Source organism: Knufia obscura (genome assembly GCF_036327395.1).
Source record: "Knufia obscura strain CCFEE 5817 isolate CBS 148926 chromosome Unknown scaffold_20, whole genome shotgun sequence".
Taxonomy (NCBI): domain Eukaryota; kingdom Fungi; phylum Ascomycota; class Eurotiomycetes; order Chaetothyriales; family Trichomeriaceae; genus Knufia; species Knufia obscura.
Genome location: NW_027042706.1, coordinates 161,147 through 176,860, shown reverse-complemented (window position 1 = coordinate 176,860; position 15,714 = coordinate 161,147). Strand labels below are relative to the sequence as shown.

General features: G+C 51.2%; 4 protein-coding genes across 4 annotated transcripts; 2 read left to right on the top strand and 2 right to left on the bottom strand.

Moving 5' to 3' along the window:
* Positions 1-786: 786 nt before the first annotated feature.
* On the bottom strand, positions 787-1,254 carry PMZ80_010765 (uncharacterized protein; the record flags this gene model as incomplete). The annotated part of the gene is made up of 2 exons (XM_064879153.1): positions 787-1,134; positions 1,183-1,254. The coding sequence occupies 2 exons, from the start codon at positions 1,252-1,254 to the stop codon at positions 787-789; spliced, it is 420 nt and encodes a 139-aa protein (XP_064725106.1).
* A 4,468-nt stretch (positions 1,255-5,722) lies between these two features.
* On the top strand, positions 5,723-6,990 carry PMZ80_010764 (uncharacterized protein; the record flags this gene model as incomplete). Its single annotated transcript, XM_064879152.1, has 2 exons — positions 5,723-5,957; positions 6,017-6,990. The coding sequence occupies 2 exons, from the start codon at positions 5,723-5,725 to the stop codon at positions 6,988-6,990; spliced, it is 1,209 nt and encodes a 402-aa protein (XP_064725105.1).
* Positions 6,991-7,358: 368 nt separating this feature from the next.
* Positions 7,359-8,722, bottom strand: PMZ80_010763 (uncharacterized protein; the record flags this gene model as incomplete). The annotated part of the gene is made up of 2 exons (XM_064879151.1): positions 7,359-8,502; positions 8,547-8,722. 2 exons carry the CDS (start codon positions 8,720-8,722, stop codon positions 7,359-7,361), a joined length of 1,320 nt encoding a protein of 439 aa, XP_064725104.1.
* A 2,387-nt stretch (positions 8,723-11,109) lies between these two features.
* PFK26 (6-phosphofructo-2-kinase) lies at positions 11,110-13,368 on the top strand (the record flags this gene model as incomplete). The annotated part of the gene is made up of 3 exons (XM_064879150.1): positions 11,110-11,480; positions 11,530-13,216; positions 13,267-13,368. 3 exons carry the CDS (start codon positions 11,110-11,112, stop codon positions 13,366-13,368), a joined length of 2,160 nt encoding a protein of 719 aa, XP_064725103.1.
* Positions 13,369-15,714: the final 2,346 nt, after the last annotated feature.

Sequence of the window (15,714 nt, the reverse complement as noted above, 5' to 3'; positions counted from 1 at the left end):
AAGCTCCAGTCCTTCCCTGGACGCCGTCCAGCTTCGAGCGCGACTCGTATGTCATAGTCCTTTACTGACCTGCGTCTACCTCCTCCTTCGAGCATGCATCTGATATGCTTCGAGATCCCTCATCCTCCCGATCACAGCATTTACACGCAGCTTGTTAGAAACAGGCAGATCATGATCGATCATTCCGCCCAGTCGACCTTCCCACAGCTGTGCCCGAGAACGGCTAGGCTGATTGACCAAGACCGAGGTCTGACAGGATCACCAGGATGCCACTGGCCAAACATCAACCCTCCCAGACGATCGAGATATCGACGAAGCTATTGCAGGCGCGCTAGATACCTGCTTTCTTCTATGGAGCACTGGTCCGGCTACGCCGCCTTCCCCTGAGCGCAGCCTCTTCGTGTAGCTCCAATATCCGGAGATATAGCCTCGCCCTGTCCTCGAACTACATCGCTGTCAAGCCTCATCAAATACCATCCATCGATTCCTAGAAGATTCCCAACAATATGTCCGCACACACGGTCTTCCTCTTCGTCCGCAAAATCCACACTTCGCCAAATCCTCCGGGACACTAAACTTCCTGATACCCTGGTCGCGAAAAGCCTGGTCATAGTGAAAGATTGTGGTCCTGCTGTTAAAGGGTTGCGGGGTTGGCGCGATAATGCTTCATCTCATCAATACCATCATTACCGACTTTACCGCGTTTAGGTGTGCAGGACGTGTCGTGTGCGGAGGTAATTCATTCCAGTACTCATCACCCACTAGCTATGCTCTACCGCAGCAGCATCATTGTACACCCCAATGACTGCGGTCGTAAGGCGGCGCCCGCTGCTCCTTCGCAAAAGGATTTGGTCCGGACAATCCAGGTCCTAGTGGTGAGACGTGCCCTGAATGCCGGCCACCGTGGATGGTGTGATACAATCGGGGATCTGTGATTCCTTGCATTTGAGGTCCGCCCATTGCTGAAGGACTCGCCGACGAGGTTGCAACATCTGGTCTAGGTGATTGAGATGGAGGCGAAAAACTGGTCTCTCGTTTTGGGGCGCTAGCACTTTGCGTATCCTGCTCTGATCTGCTGAGTAAGAAATCCCACAGCTCTTCCACTGATATTTGTGTCTTCAATTGGGACGTCCTCTTGACGTTAATTAGCAAAGAGCTAGTAGCATTACACAGCGAACGTACCTTGAATGCATCGAATATGGAATTTGCGTAGGGCGCAAAGCCCTGAAGCTGTTCTTGAGTGGGTGGAGGCATAGTGAGGCAGTACCAGGCACAGATTTGATGTGGCTGTGAAAAGATTAGTGGGCAGAGGCACATCTTATGCAGACCATACTGCCTTTATGTCCATGGAAGAAACGGGAGTCCTCAGAGCGAGAGCTGCTCCATCGATGGGATTGGCGGCACCTTTGGGGCCAGATCCTATCCGCCAATGAAGTGACATGGATTTCCAAATCCGTGGTAGCATGTGTGGGGAAATGCACCAGTGGATATATTTATCCTATGACGCTAGCCAACAACTTGTCTTACGTTGAGTGAGAACATGTCTGGCGACGTATGCCGACGAGGGCGTGTGCGATTGGCGCTTCGCAAGAATGATGCTCAGTCTCGTAGGACAAGCTTTGATGTGATTGCTCCGTCGAGCTACAATCATGCTCGCTGAAGTTGCAGTATGCAGCTTACTTTCCAGCATGCCAATGTGTCTGTTGATGGACAGTCCATAAAACAAGATATCAGCACGCTCTTGTCATGATTTCGAACGTTGTTTGTAGGGCAGGCAACCAATGTGCAAGTGTGCAAATGCTTTTCGCATAGCGCTGGCCGTGGCCTAAAGAAATGGGGTGCACGCGGCAAGGACGATTTGTTAAGCTGTCTGAGGAATACTGTATGTCGCATTTTCGCACAGGGATGAAGCGGATGTCGGTGTTTGACAGCGATATGAAAGAGGAAGTGTCGAAAACAGCCTCAACAGGAGCCATGCAAGTCGTGTTGCAGTTCGTCGCCTTAGGCATCACCAGAAGGAACACGCTAAGTCCATGCAAGGTCATTCACACGTGACCTTTCTGTTCCTCTCCACCACTGCAATTGATATTCTTCAGCGCTTCACCCGCGCACCTGTCGCGTACAATCACTTTTTTCCTTCCCCATCTTTTGCATCTTCTACAAAGTACGACTTCCCAGCCCACGACATAAGACCAATACTAGAATTCGACGATATTGTTGCCGCGACCACCGACTCCTCTACGACATCGACCACGACCTTTTTTTACTGTTTCGCAGACTGGTATACGATCACGCTCGACATTGCTAACACTACAGAGGACCGCACTGGCCTGGCCAAGTGCTGAAAATCTACACAGAAAGGCATTCCTACCCACACTGCTTCTTCTCCTGACGACCAACCTCATCTCCTTCAGACCTCCATGATGACTGGCCTTTGCCTCTTCGATGATGGTATCGCCCTCGTTGCGGAGGTGCGGACTCGTACTGCCGACTGTGGACAGGCAGTCTTGTCACTATCAACGCTGGACAGTCATCATGACTTCAGGCAACACCCTCAGCTTCAGTGATGACCCTAATACCAGTTACTCCACTTTGGTGTTGCAAGCTCTTGCCAAAGGGACGAGGAGGGTGCGTGTCGAGGTCTGAAGTGTAGGTTTGAGGTCGTCGTTAGTAAACAATCCCCCCTCTTCCCTCACTCAAGCATGCGCCTCGAACCTGAACAGATCCTCCATGGCGGCTGGTATTACCAACTCATCTTCAGCGATCCCGAGATCTGCTGCCGCCGAGCAGGAGCGAACAAACTTTGGCTGAAGCTCAGCTAAGCCTCACTTTCAGTGCAGGATGTGTCGGGTGTCTAGGTCAAAGGTTCCTACCTGTTTGAGGTATGCAAATTGATGACGGTATCTCTGGCTTTGAGGCGGTACAGCACGAACTACCACCGCTACAATGGGTAACCGGGGTGTATCCTGGCTATACGCTGAAAGCTGGTCGGTCGCCATGTGTCGCACATTCAACGCAATTACACCTAGAACCAATGTCCCATTCTGAGCGTTGCAACGTCGTTGCAATTGGATTGAGTTGGGTGTGCGTGAGGATACTGCCGAAGGTTTGAGGCCGATGCTTGGCTCCTGTTTCCCCTGCACCTTCGTTCGTCCGTTTCAAGCCCGCAACAAGCAACTCCACCTACCCCGTCTCCCTCTTCCTCAAAACTCCATGACAATTGACCTACCGAATCGGCACGCAACATCTTGAGGCGAGTGGCTGTTGGGTCTAGTGTCAGATACTTCCCTGGGTAGCAGACCTGCAAGAGCGGACCCACTGTTACTATCAACGGTTCCACTGCACCGGCTGGACGCGTTTCATGACAGATATCCGACGTTGCGTCTCGAGGAGGTAAGGCACATCACAAGGCCGTTACGGTGGGTAGCGGTACTGATGTCCTGTATATGCTACATGTGGGAGCAAGCAGGAAAGCTGGTCAATTGTCATGCCCCACATGCCCAGCTCCGGAGCGATCCTTTGAGATTTGATCACCAGAAGCAATAATCCGCATGAGCATCGCCGGGCCAATGTATCGGTACATTGGTACTGCTGCGGCTGGGCAGTCCGCAGGAGCTGGGTGTGTGTTGAGGTCTTTGGAATCGAGCAGATTCGAGGCTGGTGAACTCGGTCATTACTTTTGCCTCCTTGGACGTTTCCCACTCACTCACACCACATTTCCCCCTCCCCAGCACTACGCTTTGAGCACTTCACCTCGCAAGCACTACTGAACCTCAATCGTTACCACTTCCCCCCTTGGCCACTGCAACTCGCAAGCAGACATTCGATACAGATCTCCATGACAAGTTGGCACCTACCGAAACGACATGCAACGTCTCGAGATGGGTGGTGGGCGACTCAGTGTCTGGTTCTTCCTGGAAAGTCCGAGATCCTAAGCAGCAGGTAAGGCCGGAGTACCGCATCCTAGACTTCCCACCTGGGCCGACCGTACCCGTCTATGACAGATGATGCGTATTGCAGAGGTACTGCACGACAGTATGCCGGTACAGTGGGTAACGTTTACGGCTGTCCTAGCAAGCAATTGCTGAAAGCTGGTCAGTTGTCATGTTCACACCTCAGTTCGAGAGTACTAGTACTTTCCAGAAGCAAGATATCCCACATGAGTGCCGGAGCACTACCGTATCGGTACGGTTGTGTGTTCCGGCTGGAACGGGCTGAGGATGTGTTGAGGTCTGTGAGACGGACTGGGAGCTGATCATTCTATTTATTCCCTTTCCGCATCAATACACCTTTCCTCCCCATCCCCATCCCCAATCCCCATACCCATTTGCATTCACCTTTTGTCGTACCATCTCATCTTCCTCGGGTCTCCACGACGATTGACATCTGCCTTCTCTGCAAACGATATCTTGAGACTGTCAGCCAGCGAGCTAGGCTCGGAGCGTGGACGGCACTAGTGGCCCTGGAAATTTCGTAAGTCCAGGGTTCTTCCGCGCCATGCTCCCAATCTAGCTCGGACGAGGCGGGTCAATGAAGGATTTCGTACGTTGTGAAGGTACTGCGCGAACATGACTGCTGTGTGCGGGGGTAACAGCTTGGATGTTCTTGATATGCGCTGGCCAATCCGTCGACATACTTTCATCTCAATACACAAATCCCCCCATGTGCGTTGCAGCTCGACCAAACTGCTGGATGAAAGGAATGGTGTCCCCAGATGCAAGATTCGAGAGTACTCTACCTTCACCATGCTCCAAAGGATGTTCTTTGTGATGCCTGGTGGAGTCCCCATACTTCCAATCCATATATCAACGCATATGCCATAAAGCTTATGCTCTTCACTAGTGGCACTTCTCTGTGTTGCCTATTCTTTTTCAGCGTTGTGGCTCGCCTTGTGCGAATCCACGAAGAAGGAGAACGTACCGACCACGGCGTGAGCGGTGCATGTCTCTAAAATACACGAAACCTAAAGAGTGACGCAGAGGTCAGGTCGAACTCAGAGGTGCCGCTCAGTCTCTTCTCCGCGGAGCCCAATGAGGTCGCCGCCAATTGCTTGGCGCCGGCCAACCTTAAGCTCCTAGAGTTTTGATTCAGCTTCCTTTCATCCTCATATGTTCTTGCGCTCATCATCAACAAACCCGATACAGCGGACTTGAACATCCCATGAGTTGCTGGACCTCGAGCGCACACATCAGCGGCCTACCCAGTTCTGCCGCTGGAAGCCCAAACCATCGTTATCGAGCCATCACTTAATGCACAAAGATCACGGCCATTGGCCACCCGGCTATGTGGCGTGGACATGCCACCATTCTACCTCAGAGCACTTTCCCTAGTCTACCACAGTCCAAGCCCATGCAGCTGCGACAGGGTAAAGGCCCCTGAAGCCAGCATCAACCAGGCTCTAACATCGTACTGTGAATCAAACCGAACGAGTAACGTCCCAATATTTCATCAACACTGCTGTTGTTCGCTCTGGTGCCCTGCGAAGTGCCGTTTCATTGACTGCTAGCAGTGTCGTTGCTGCACTCTCCTCTTGTCACTTCCTTGCGTTGGACCCAGTCACTTTGCGGCTGTTCATATACTACTCTCAATATCACTATATGAGCCGCACCCATGATTTCCAAAGCTTTTTTTGCTGAGTACTCTGTCATGCGTCCCGAGCCATCTCGCCTTCTCTGAGCCTACCTCCATTCCCCAGTCTCACACTTAACTACCACAGTACAGGATGAACGGCCACAAAGAAGGCATGAAGCGCAAGGCTAGCGCCCCTTCGCAAGATCACGATTATCCAAAACAGCGCTCAAAAGGTGTCCATGGTGATGTGAAGCTTGCGCTGACCTCTGATCGTCCAGCAGTTGCCAGGGCAGATAGCTCCGTCAACCACGACCAAGCTGCTGTTTCAAACCAAGAGCCCCCATGTATATCTCTGGCATCTCAACTGCTGGAGGGCTTCAAGCTATGTATAGCAGCACACATCAGCTTCGTATCTCTCATCACTGACAATCATCCCAAACCTCAGCAGGAAAGCATCCCGATATCACACCTGAAGAGCTCGTAGAGCACCTGCACAAGATCGCAGATCAGAAGGCTCAAGACGTAATGGCACAAGCACGAGCCCAGTCATCGATCGCAGACACCACCTCAACAGAAATCACCTTCACCTGCGCCTCGACCTCACTTAGCGGCACAGCACATACCACCTCCATGCCAAATCTAGGACAGCAAACCATCCCACTCACCGATCTCCCCTCTTCGATCTCCGAGCTCTTCACCCTCTGCTACAACCGTTATACGACACACGTCGCACAGTCTATCTGCGCCCCTTCCCTCCCCATCGACGCTCGCACCCTCGACATCGACATCTACCGCCAAAAAAAGACCCACCAGACCCACATCTCCAAGCCCAACCCCAACAACGAACTCGATGCCAACACCGAAACACAAACAGAAACAGAATGGGAACCCCTCAAATCCTTCCGCTCCTTCTACCACGAAATCACCACAAACGCAACCAAAGGCCAAAACAGCACCATCGGCATCCTCATAAACCAGCTACCCTACCACCAGCAAGTCCTAATAATCACATACGACTGGTACAATACTCCCCTTCCACAAGATCAAGATCCACGCATCAAGCGTACGGCCTACGCGGAGCGACATATCAAACCACTGAAATTGGCCAATATCCCACAGGAGATGATCCCACTCAAATACGTCGATGCCCTGCGCTCTTCACCGTGCGGTATTCAGGCTACATGTCGACGGTATATCCTCAAGACCTTGAGATCTATGAATTCACTCAAATTCGTTGGTAGTGAAGACGATGTGGAGGTTGAGTTCTGGCATGATGCGCTGGAGGGGAGGCCGAGGACGAAGCTGGGGAGTCAGAGTAGTTGGTATAATTGGAAGGAGAAGTGGATGCCGGCGCAGTGTGGGCGGTTGGGTGGTTTTGCGTTTTTGGAGGTGGTGGCGTATTTGAAGGTCAAGGAGTAAAACTGTCAGGTTGTGCGTTATGATCAACTAGGTGGGAATGAGCTTCCATTTGCTATCTAGCCTTGTCATTCTCAACCACTGATACCGACCCAGTAGTACAATGATAGTACACAGTCGTGATCATGACCAGTCTGTGCTTGCGCATCGTGGCACATTCGTTGAGACCGCCACAATCTATAGCTCAGTTTGAGTACCTCAGTCTAGATACGCCCGGGCAGTCGAAACTGATCCCTGGACAACATCGGCGCAGGAGGCTTCACCTCCAACCCCGGCGGAGGTCCCCCCGGAAGCTCAAAACCCGGCGGTCGACAAGTCGAAATCCGATGCTGAGCACCAATGCCACCACAATTGGAGCACACAGCCATATCCTAAGAGGCTTGAGCAGCTTGTGGAGCGCCACCTCTTGGACCACCCCTTCCGCGTCCACCGCCTCGACCTCGGAATTCACCACGACCACCACGTCCTCGACCTCGACCATCGAAGCCTCTTCCACGACCGCCTCTTCCTCGACCACCTCGCTCTCGCTTGACTTCGCTAAAGCCATCGTTTTCTGCCACCGGTGTAGTACCACTTTCTTCAGCAGCTGCACCAGCTTCATCAGCCCAGTTGGAAGTACTCTGTTGCATGGCAGGAGGAGCGCCAGTCTCGGTCTCGGCCGGATCTCGTGGTACCTGCACCCAGTCTTCTCCGGTCTGTGTCTCGGTCATGGAGGCTTCAGGGTTCCAGGATGATTCAGCGACTGCATTGCCAGGTTCAGCAATGGAAGCTTGGTCTGGAGCAGCAGATGGTGGTTCCTCCTCAGAGGTTGGTACAGTAGCGGTATCTTCGAGCTCTGTCAGGCCGGCATTGACGATGGTAGGGTCTGAAGCTGGCTCATCAGTAGCTGGCTCTTCAACAGCTGGTTCTGCAGTTTCTTGCGGCTCAGCTTCATCAACGGTGGTAGACATGGCCGATGTCTTGAGTTGACCAAAGGTGTAGTCCAACTCTTCACCAGTATTGTTTGTGATCTTTTCGTCAGAGCCCTCGACAACGTTGGACAGGGTATTGATCGCAGTCGAGTTACCTTGGTAGAGGTGGAACAGGACAGCTTCGTATGCGTCACTCTCGACTTGGTCAACATCCTCTTTCTGTCTCTGGAATGCAGCCGCATGCAGGAACTGGCAAGTGATTTGGAGAGCTTCTCGGACCTTTGTCTGCGAATCCTTTGTTGAAGTTTGGGTGCCCTCCTCTTTCAGTTTCTCAATTTCTGCTTCGTGGGCTTCTTTGAGCGCATCTTTCTCCTTCTCGTATCGAGATTCGAGATCTTGGGAAAACTCGAGGAAGACCTTCTGCCGACTCTCGTAGTCCTTCAATTGTTGTTGTAGTTGAGGTTCTCTCTCGATTTGAGATCGCTGTTCGGGCAAGATCTTCTTGGTACGGACCAGGGTATCGAGGTCTGCCTCACCAGTTTCTGCGATGGTGGTCTTTGTCTTGGAGATGGCGGTGAGCTTCTTGGTAACATTTCGAATTTGCCTGATCAAATTAGCTATGCAGGTGACCTAGTTCTGGCAACTCACTTCTGTAGCTCCTTGAGGTAAGGGCTTCCACCGTCATCCTCCGTACTTGTACCATTGACCTTGACCTGACCCTCGTTGGAAGTTTCAGCTGGTGGAGCATTGGCAAAGTTAGTCTTGGCCTTTCTCTTCTTTGCTGACTTGGAATCGGCCATTCTGACAGAAGATGTCTCGGACATGATTGGGCTTTGTTTTGGTATTGGTCGTGTGACGTGAATCGGGTTGCTCTGGAGGACGCTGAGGGGGTTAAACTAGGAATCAACGTGATCCTAGCTACGGCTCGGTTTAGATCTGTGGTAGAAATATGGAGGCCTCCTGAGAGATCGGTATAGGTGTATTGTTTGCTTTCGAATAGGTTGGGTTGCGAGATTCGAGTTCAGTTGGTGAAGCTGCCTTCTCCAAAAATGATGTTTCGGACTGCACCTGCCAGCCCTGCCAAGCATGTGACAGCTATCAATTATTGCCTGATCGAGTCAGGCATCATTACTACATTCTCCCTTCTTCCATCAGTGTCTTCTCTTGCGGTTGATGGGCTAGACGTCTGAACTTGAACTAGTATTGAGGAAGACACCGATCACCTATGATGATAGGCCGGGAGACCGTTACTTTGTGGATTTGGTGATTGAAACATTTCACATTCAAGCTGTCATAGTCTTCTCTGTTCGTTACTCGAATACGCCGTCTACGATGATGTCGTGGTGGGCTACACACCAGCTTTGAACGCTGCTAACAACATCCGCGAACTCTAAGCATCTCGCATGACCTCGCTACGCATCGACCCTCCTGAAAATACCAGTTCCTTCCTACATCATCTTCCAGATTGAGTCTTATACAGCAGGACCCGCAAACAGTCTCAGCTCGCGAGCGTAGCATAAGCCAGATCAGCCTCATCATAGTAAAGCCATTGTGCCAAGCTGAGGCAGAGACCTGCCATGGCCTGTGGACGTTCAAGCTAACGTAGTTTGTGGATGAAGTCGGGCGGCAGTTGGGCGACAGCTATATGGAAGATGGCAAACAGCTCCAGATGCCTCAGGGTCGAGGCTCTAGCTGCTGTGAGTAGTTTTGTGCGTTCGTGGCTTTGTGGGAGGCGTCGACGCCGGACGGTGAGCTCCTGGTCCAGAATGCATCATCGTTGACGATTATTATCGCTGCGACTGTGCCTCATCACAAACCTATGCCTGCTGGCGGAAGCGACGAGACTCGATGTTCTTGTAGCGTCCAGTGTGCCCATGACTCGACACAGTTTTCTCGCAATTGAGGATCTGAGGCATACTCATTTCGGTCGAGCTGAGGGTGGTCACGCGAACAACATCGATACATCAGGGTTTATCCGATCAATGTGAGCTAGGAGAAAACAACGACGGATACCGTACCATATGCTGATATTGACTGCAGCGAAAGAAATATAGTCAGGGTAAGGCAAGATCGTGCGAAGGCAGCGCGGACTATGCAGGTCGAACACTGAACAGGTACGGCGAAGTACAGCAAGCTGAGCATTTTCGACGCGTAAACGCGCGATCACGTGTCGAGTCTCGTCCTGAACTCTATCCGGTACTTCTGCGATTTCTGTCGAGGACTTTGAAGACTTGGTGCACCACGCTTAGTCATGTGCTGCTGAGAGAGAGGGAGACGAGAAGAGCGGCCCGAGTCACGGGGGCGATGGCTTCGAATTCCGGCAAGAATGTTGACCTTCTCGCACCGTGCAATCGCTCGGCAAAGCGCCGGATCGATGTTTCCTGAGTCGGACACAAGCCCTGATATGGCAACCTCTAGCTTCCATCAATCCTCTCCGTCCTCTACTCACACCCATCTGCAAAGACCTAGCATTGTCACCCTTGATCAGTGCCTCTGATGCAACGATTTCTCTTGCGGGTTCGAGGCAGCGGGCCAAGCGGGGCTGTCATGGTATCGCCCCTTTCGGGCATAGCAATTGTAACGGGCAGCTTTCGCGATGGTTGACAGGTCTTCTTTCTCATGCTGATCTCACTCACCGGAACTAGTGACCTCCCCAGAAGCTAGATCACAGTAGTTCCGCTCGCCTGGTTCTTCCCCGGACTTCGGTGAGACTCGGTGACCGAATCCCTTGAGTAGCATTAGAATCGTGCTGCCATGGAAGAGATACTCCGTAAGATCATCTTTTGCACTGACTTGATTGTGATGCTTCTGTTCATCGCGGTTGAACGCCCAGCGTCAGTCCAAGAAGCACCTGGCAAACACAATCCAGATAGGAAGTAGTGCACGGTAGCACAGCCGCTCCTGACATCAAACAGAAAATCTTGGGTGACGTTGTTCGATATCAGCCAAGCCTATTGGCAGGGCGTTTGTACCTTGGAAAATCAGGGCTAATGACGCCCCAATAAGCGTTTTTAGGCCCAAAGCGTGGCACCTGCAGCAAGCTCAAGCTCAATTTTAAGTTAAGTTTGGCAAGTGCAGGGCCAGTCCCACTTCCCGCCCCAGCCAAAAACTTGCTTGACTCATGCAGCTTTCGTTCTGGCTTTCCCATTTTCTGACATCTATCTGACTCGCTATAGACTTGATATCGGATCAGGCGCCCTTCTTGCTCTTGATGTCTTTCACACACCATGAAACTAAGACCACGGTAGCAGACATCGAAGCCAAGTTCCGATCGCCAGGAAGAAGACAATCAGCAGACACCTTTTCCGACTTAGCACGAATGGTCATGTTGAGCAACACAAGTAGTTCAAACACAAATTCATCAAGCAGCGCAAACCATTCACCACCTCCAGAACTCGTCCTTCCTACTCATGCCAAACCTACGTCTGCTCCCAAAGGTTCACTGAAACCTCCTCCGAAAGCGCCAACGGGCCGGGCGCAAGATGAAGATAAGAGTCATTTACAGCCAAACGGCACGGCGCATAGTCATGGGAGGGCGTTAACAGATACTCCTGTCCCATCTGCGCCGGGAAGTCCTCATATGTAAGACAAAAATAAGTATAGGACCAGTAACAGTACTGACAATGGCCAGACCAGGCAAAATCGGTACATCAGGTATATCGACCCCCAAGATACGAGCCACGACCCTCGATATTCCAGGTTTGACCAAGTCGAAGGTCTCCCCAGATGGAAGGATATCAGAGAGAGATGTTGGCGCAAAGCTGATCATCATTATGGTTGGCTTACCAGCACGAGGGAAGAGCTACATTGTCAAGAAGATTGCGAGATATTTGAACTGGCTACAACATCCCACCCGGATCTTCAATGTTGGCGACAGACGGCGTGTTGTCGGTGGGAAGGGTCATACTGTGCAGCAAAGCAGAGAAGACCAGTTGCGGGCCTCTGTACGAAAGATGAGCCTGAACACCTCGCAACCTCAAGGAATCGTCGACCACGACAATCTGCTCGGACCTCCTGCAATGACCACACAAATATTGGTAAACGACGAGCACAAGTTCTCCGAAGCCACTCCGATCTCGCCCCTCAACATGAACGGCCGAGAGGCCTTGAGCCTGGATGCACATGTGAAAGAGCCAATAGCTATGCCCGAGCCGGATCATATCGAGCAGGACTCGAAATTCTTCGACCCAGAAAATGAAGAGGCGAAGAGGATACGCGAGCAGGTGGCACACGACACATTAGATGAGCTCCTGCAGTATGTGCTATACGATGGCGGATCCGTGGGTATTCTCGATGCGACCAACCATACCCAAGATCGACGGATGTCCTTGATCAAGCATCTCAAGACCCGCGATGTCGGTGTGAATGTCCTCTTCCTCGAATCGAGATGTGAGGATCGTGGTCTTCTCGAAGCCAACATGCGGCTGAAACTCTCTGGTCCAGACTACAAGGACAAAGATCCTGTCAAGTCACTCGAGGACTTTCAGCAACGAGTGGCTCAATATGAGAAGAAATATGAGCCTCTTGGAGATTTCGAGGAGAAGAACGACATACCATACTGCTCTATGATCGATGTTGGTAGAAAGATGGTCACTTACCGAGCCAATGGCTTTCTCTCGGTGCAGACCATCACATATCTAATGAATTTCAACCTCGCTCCTCGACAGATCTGGCTGACACGGCATGGAGAATCGATGGACAATGTCAGTGGCAAGATTGGTGGTGATAGTCATCTTAGCGAGAAAGGTCTCCAGTATGCCAGAGCACTCGAAAAGTTCATCGTGCAGGAAAGAGCAGCATGGGAGCAGAGACAAATCGAAAGACAAGCTAATACTCACTTTCCTCCACGACCTGGTGACACTACACCACCGAATCCGGAAGTCGAAGCTCAAGCTGAGAAAACAGGAAAGAACTTCTGTGTTTGGAGTTCGATGCTAAATCGGAGCATCGAAACGGCACAGTACTTCTGCGAGGACGAGTTCGATCTCAAACAAATGCGGATGCTAGACGAGCTTAATGCAGGAAATATGGAATCGATGACATATGAACAGATCAGGACCCAATGCAAAGCAGAATACGAACTGCGGAAGAAAGACAAGCTACAGTATAGATATCCTGGACCGGGTGGCGAGGGGTATCTGGATATCATCAATCGACTGCGAAAAGTAATTTTGGAGATCGAGCGGATGCAGGATCACGTGTTGATCATTGGCCACCGCTCGATTACAAGAGTGTTGCTCGCTTACTTCCTGGGCCTGAAGCAGGAAGACATTTCAGACCTCGACGTGCCTTTGGGTGTGGCTTACATGATTGAGCCGGTAAGCGCCATGGTGTCTGGCTGAAGGTGCATTTGCTAACATGTTTATAGCGACCCTACGGAGCAGACTTTAAAGCCTACCGGTGGAATCCTGAGAACGACGAATTCGTCTACGACGAGAATTACAAATTAAGGCGAGCAGTTGAACCTTAGCACCATTCACACTCAGCTCCCTACCACTGCCCTACCTGCCAAACTACTTGCACATCACCTCCCGACACCTACTTGGATTATACACTAAACAACGCTCCATATGGACCTGATGTCCGCCCTCTCCTCTCACGACACCAGACCTGGTGACACCTAATACATAATTATTTTTGCGACTGGACTAACAACGTTTTGGGTACAGTCAATATGATCGCTACGACCATGATGAATGTTGTTGCAGTGGGATGTCTGTCACAAGCTGTGACATGCACAAGCTTGATTTAATTGTCGATTGGTAGAGGGACTGTTGAGAACATAGATGGTGGAGTTTGCATAACTGGGCTGGTATTGAATTTGATTTGAGAATTGCTGCATTTCATTTGAGCGAAGGCGCCGGCGGTTGGACGGCGTAGTCGGTGCTAAGGTGGGCACTCGGTGTAATAGAAGGCTCGGCAAGGACATCAGCAAATGTATTGATGAGCTACATACACAGGCGCTGAGACTTGGCAGGTTCTGCTATTGATAGAGCGACTTGCTAGACTAATTTCGAGTTCTTGAACTCCGGTGCGGCTCTTGCACTACTACCACTCTGCTTCTCCAAGGCATCCACGAGACCGACTCAAATATTGACCTCGACTGCACAAACAACGCCATCACAATACGGCTCTTGCTTTGTTACTCACTGCCAGAAGTTTACCACGCAAGTTCGATTTACACCTCCGCCGAGTGGTGCTAACGACTTCTCAGACATAAGCAGTAACCTCCTCCAGAACACCAGCCGCAATGCCGACCTTCAACGAACTCCCCATCGAGATCGTCACCATGATATTCAAGCTCTCCTACGACAAAAGTCCAGTATGGACAGGTTCATTCACGAGAGTTCAGGGGGTGTCTCGGTTTTGGCGAGCCACGATCACGACGATTTTCGCGGAGAAGTTAAAGCAAGAGCGAGAATTTCGTGGGATGCCGAGGAGGTTGAGGAGGTTGACGGGGTATGAGCGGTATTGAAAGGTGGCTGGTGTGTTTTTGGGGAGAGGTGACAAGTGGGAAGATACCATCTGGGGAGGCGTAAGGTCAGAGTGAAGTTTTATCCAGGACACTACTGCGATCTCTCTTGCTTCACCTCTGCACAGCGAAATACACCAGATTTCGATCTGAACATAGCGCCGCCCCTTACTGAAGTTAACTCAAGCGGTACAGTTTAGGCAACCTCAAGAAACCTGCTCAACATGAGTCATGACTCCAAGATGATCGATTTCTCGTTACCTGACACACAGGCTTGACATCTTATACTCATTCGCTAACTACTTATTACCTCTACTCCGACGATACAACTAGATCACATCTTCAACATGCCTACAATCCACGATCTGCCAATCGAGATTATCGTCATGATCTTCGAAGCTCTCAGGGAGATCTGCGACGAAGAGAGCGAATTAGACAAGCCTTGCAACCTCCTCCAAGCACGTCAAGTCTGCGGCACGTGGAAAAGCGCGGTCGAAGAAAGATTTAGGTTCCATTATGCCTTAGGTGGTGGTCGACCAGGGAATTGTCAGCTCAGGGTGCTGCGACAGCTGCTTCAACGGACAATGGACGATGTTGTAAGCCGTCTAGCGGAAGTCATCGAGCCAATCATCGCAAGACACCGGAATCTGCAGGCTATGTTGGTGCCCGTGGGCCAGTATTCGGCTGGTGGTGGTCATGAAAATAGCAGGGAAACGTAGATATCACTAACGGTTGTTTGAAGAACAGGTGCTGACTCACAAGCAGATCGGAGATGCCGCAAACCGGTGCCAGACGAAGGATATTACTGTCACGAACACGATCACTTCTGCGACGCTGCGCTTCCCGGCTAAGGCGTGCATTCACCAAGCGACAAAACCGAAATTATGCCACCTCAAAGCTATGAACCTACGATCGTCATCTAGCGTGAGCCCGGGTCAAACGGACGAGGTGATGTTACACAAACGAGAATGCTACGAAACTAGTCTGCTCGTCGACACTCAATTCGTGAACCTTCATTTTATGCTTAACAAGTTCATGTCCTCCAGCTAAGTCTCAATCAAAATGCCGACCATCCACGATCTCCCTGTGGAGATTCTTGTCATCATATTTTCACGCCTCGAGACATCGTGTCATTTACAGGTCCGACTCGATGAGCCGTGCAGTATCGTCCGAGCATCTCAAGTGTGCCGGAGATGGAAAACCGTGGTTGAAGAGAGTTTTGGGTATCATTATTCTCCCGATGACTACGACTTGGCCGGTGGTATATGCCGGGAGATGGCTCGTGCCATCGAACCGATACTGTCGCTAATGCCAGGGGACCAAGGAGCAATTGCTGCCGCCCAG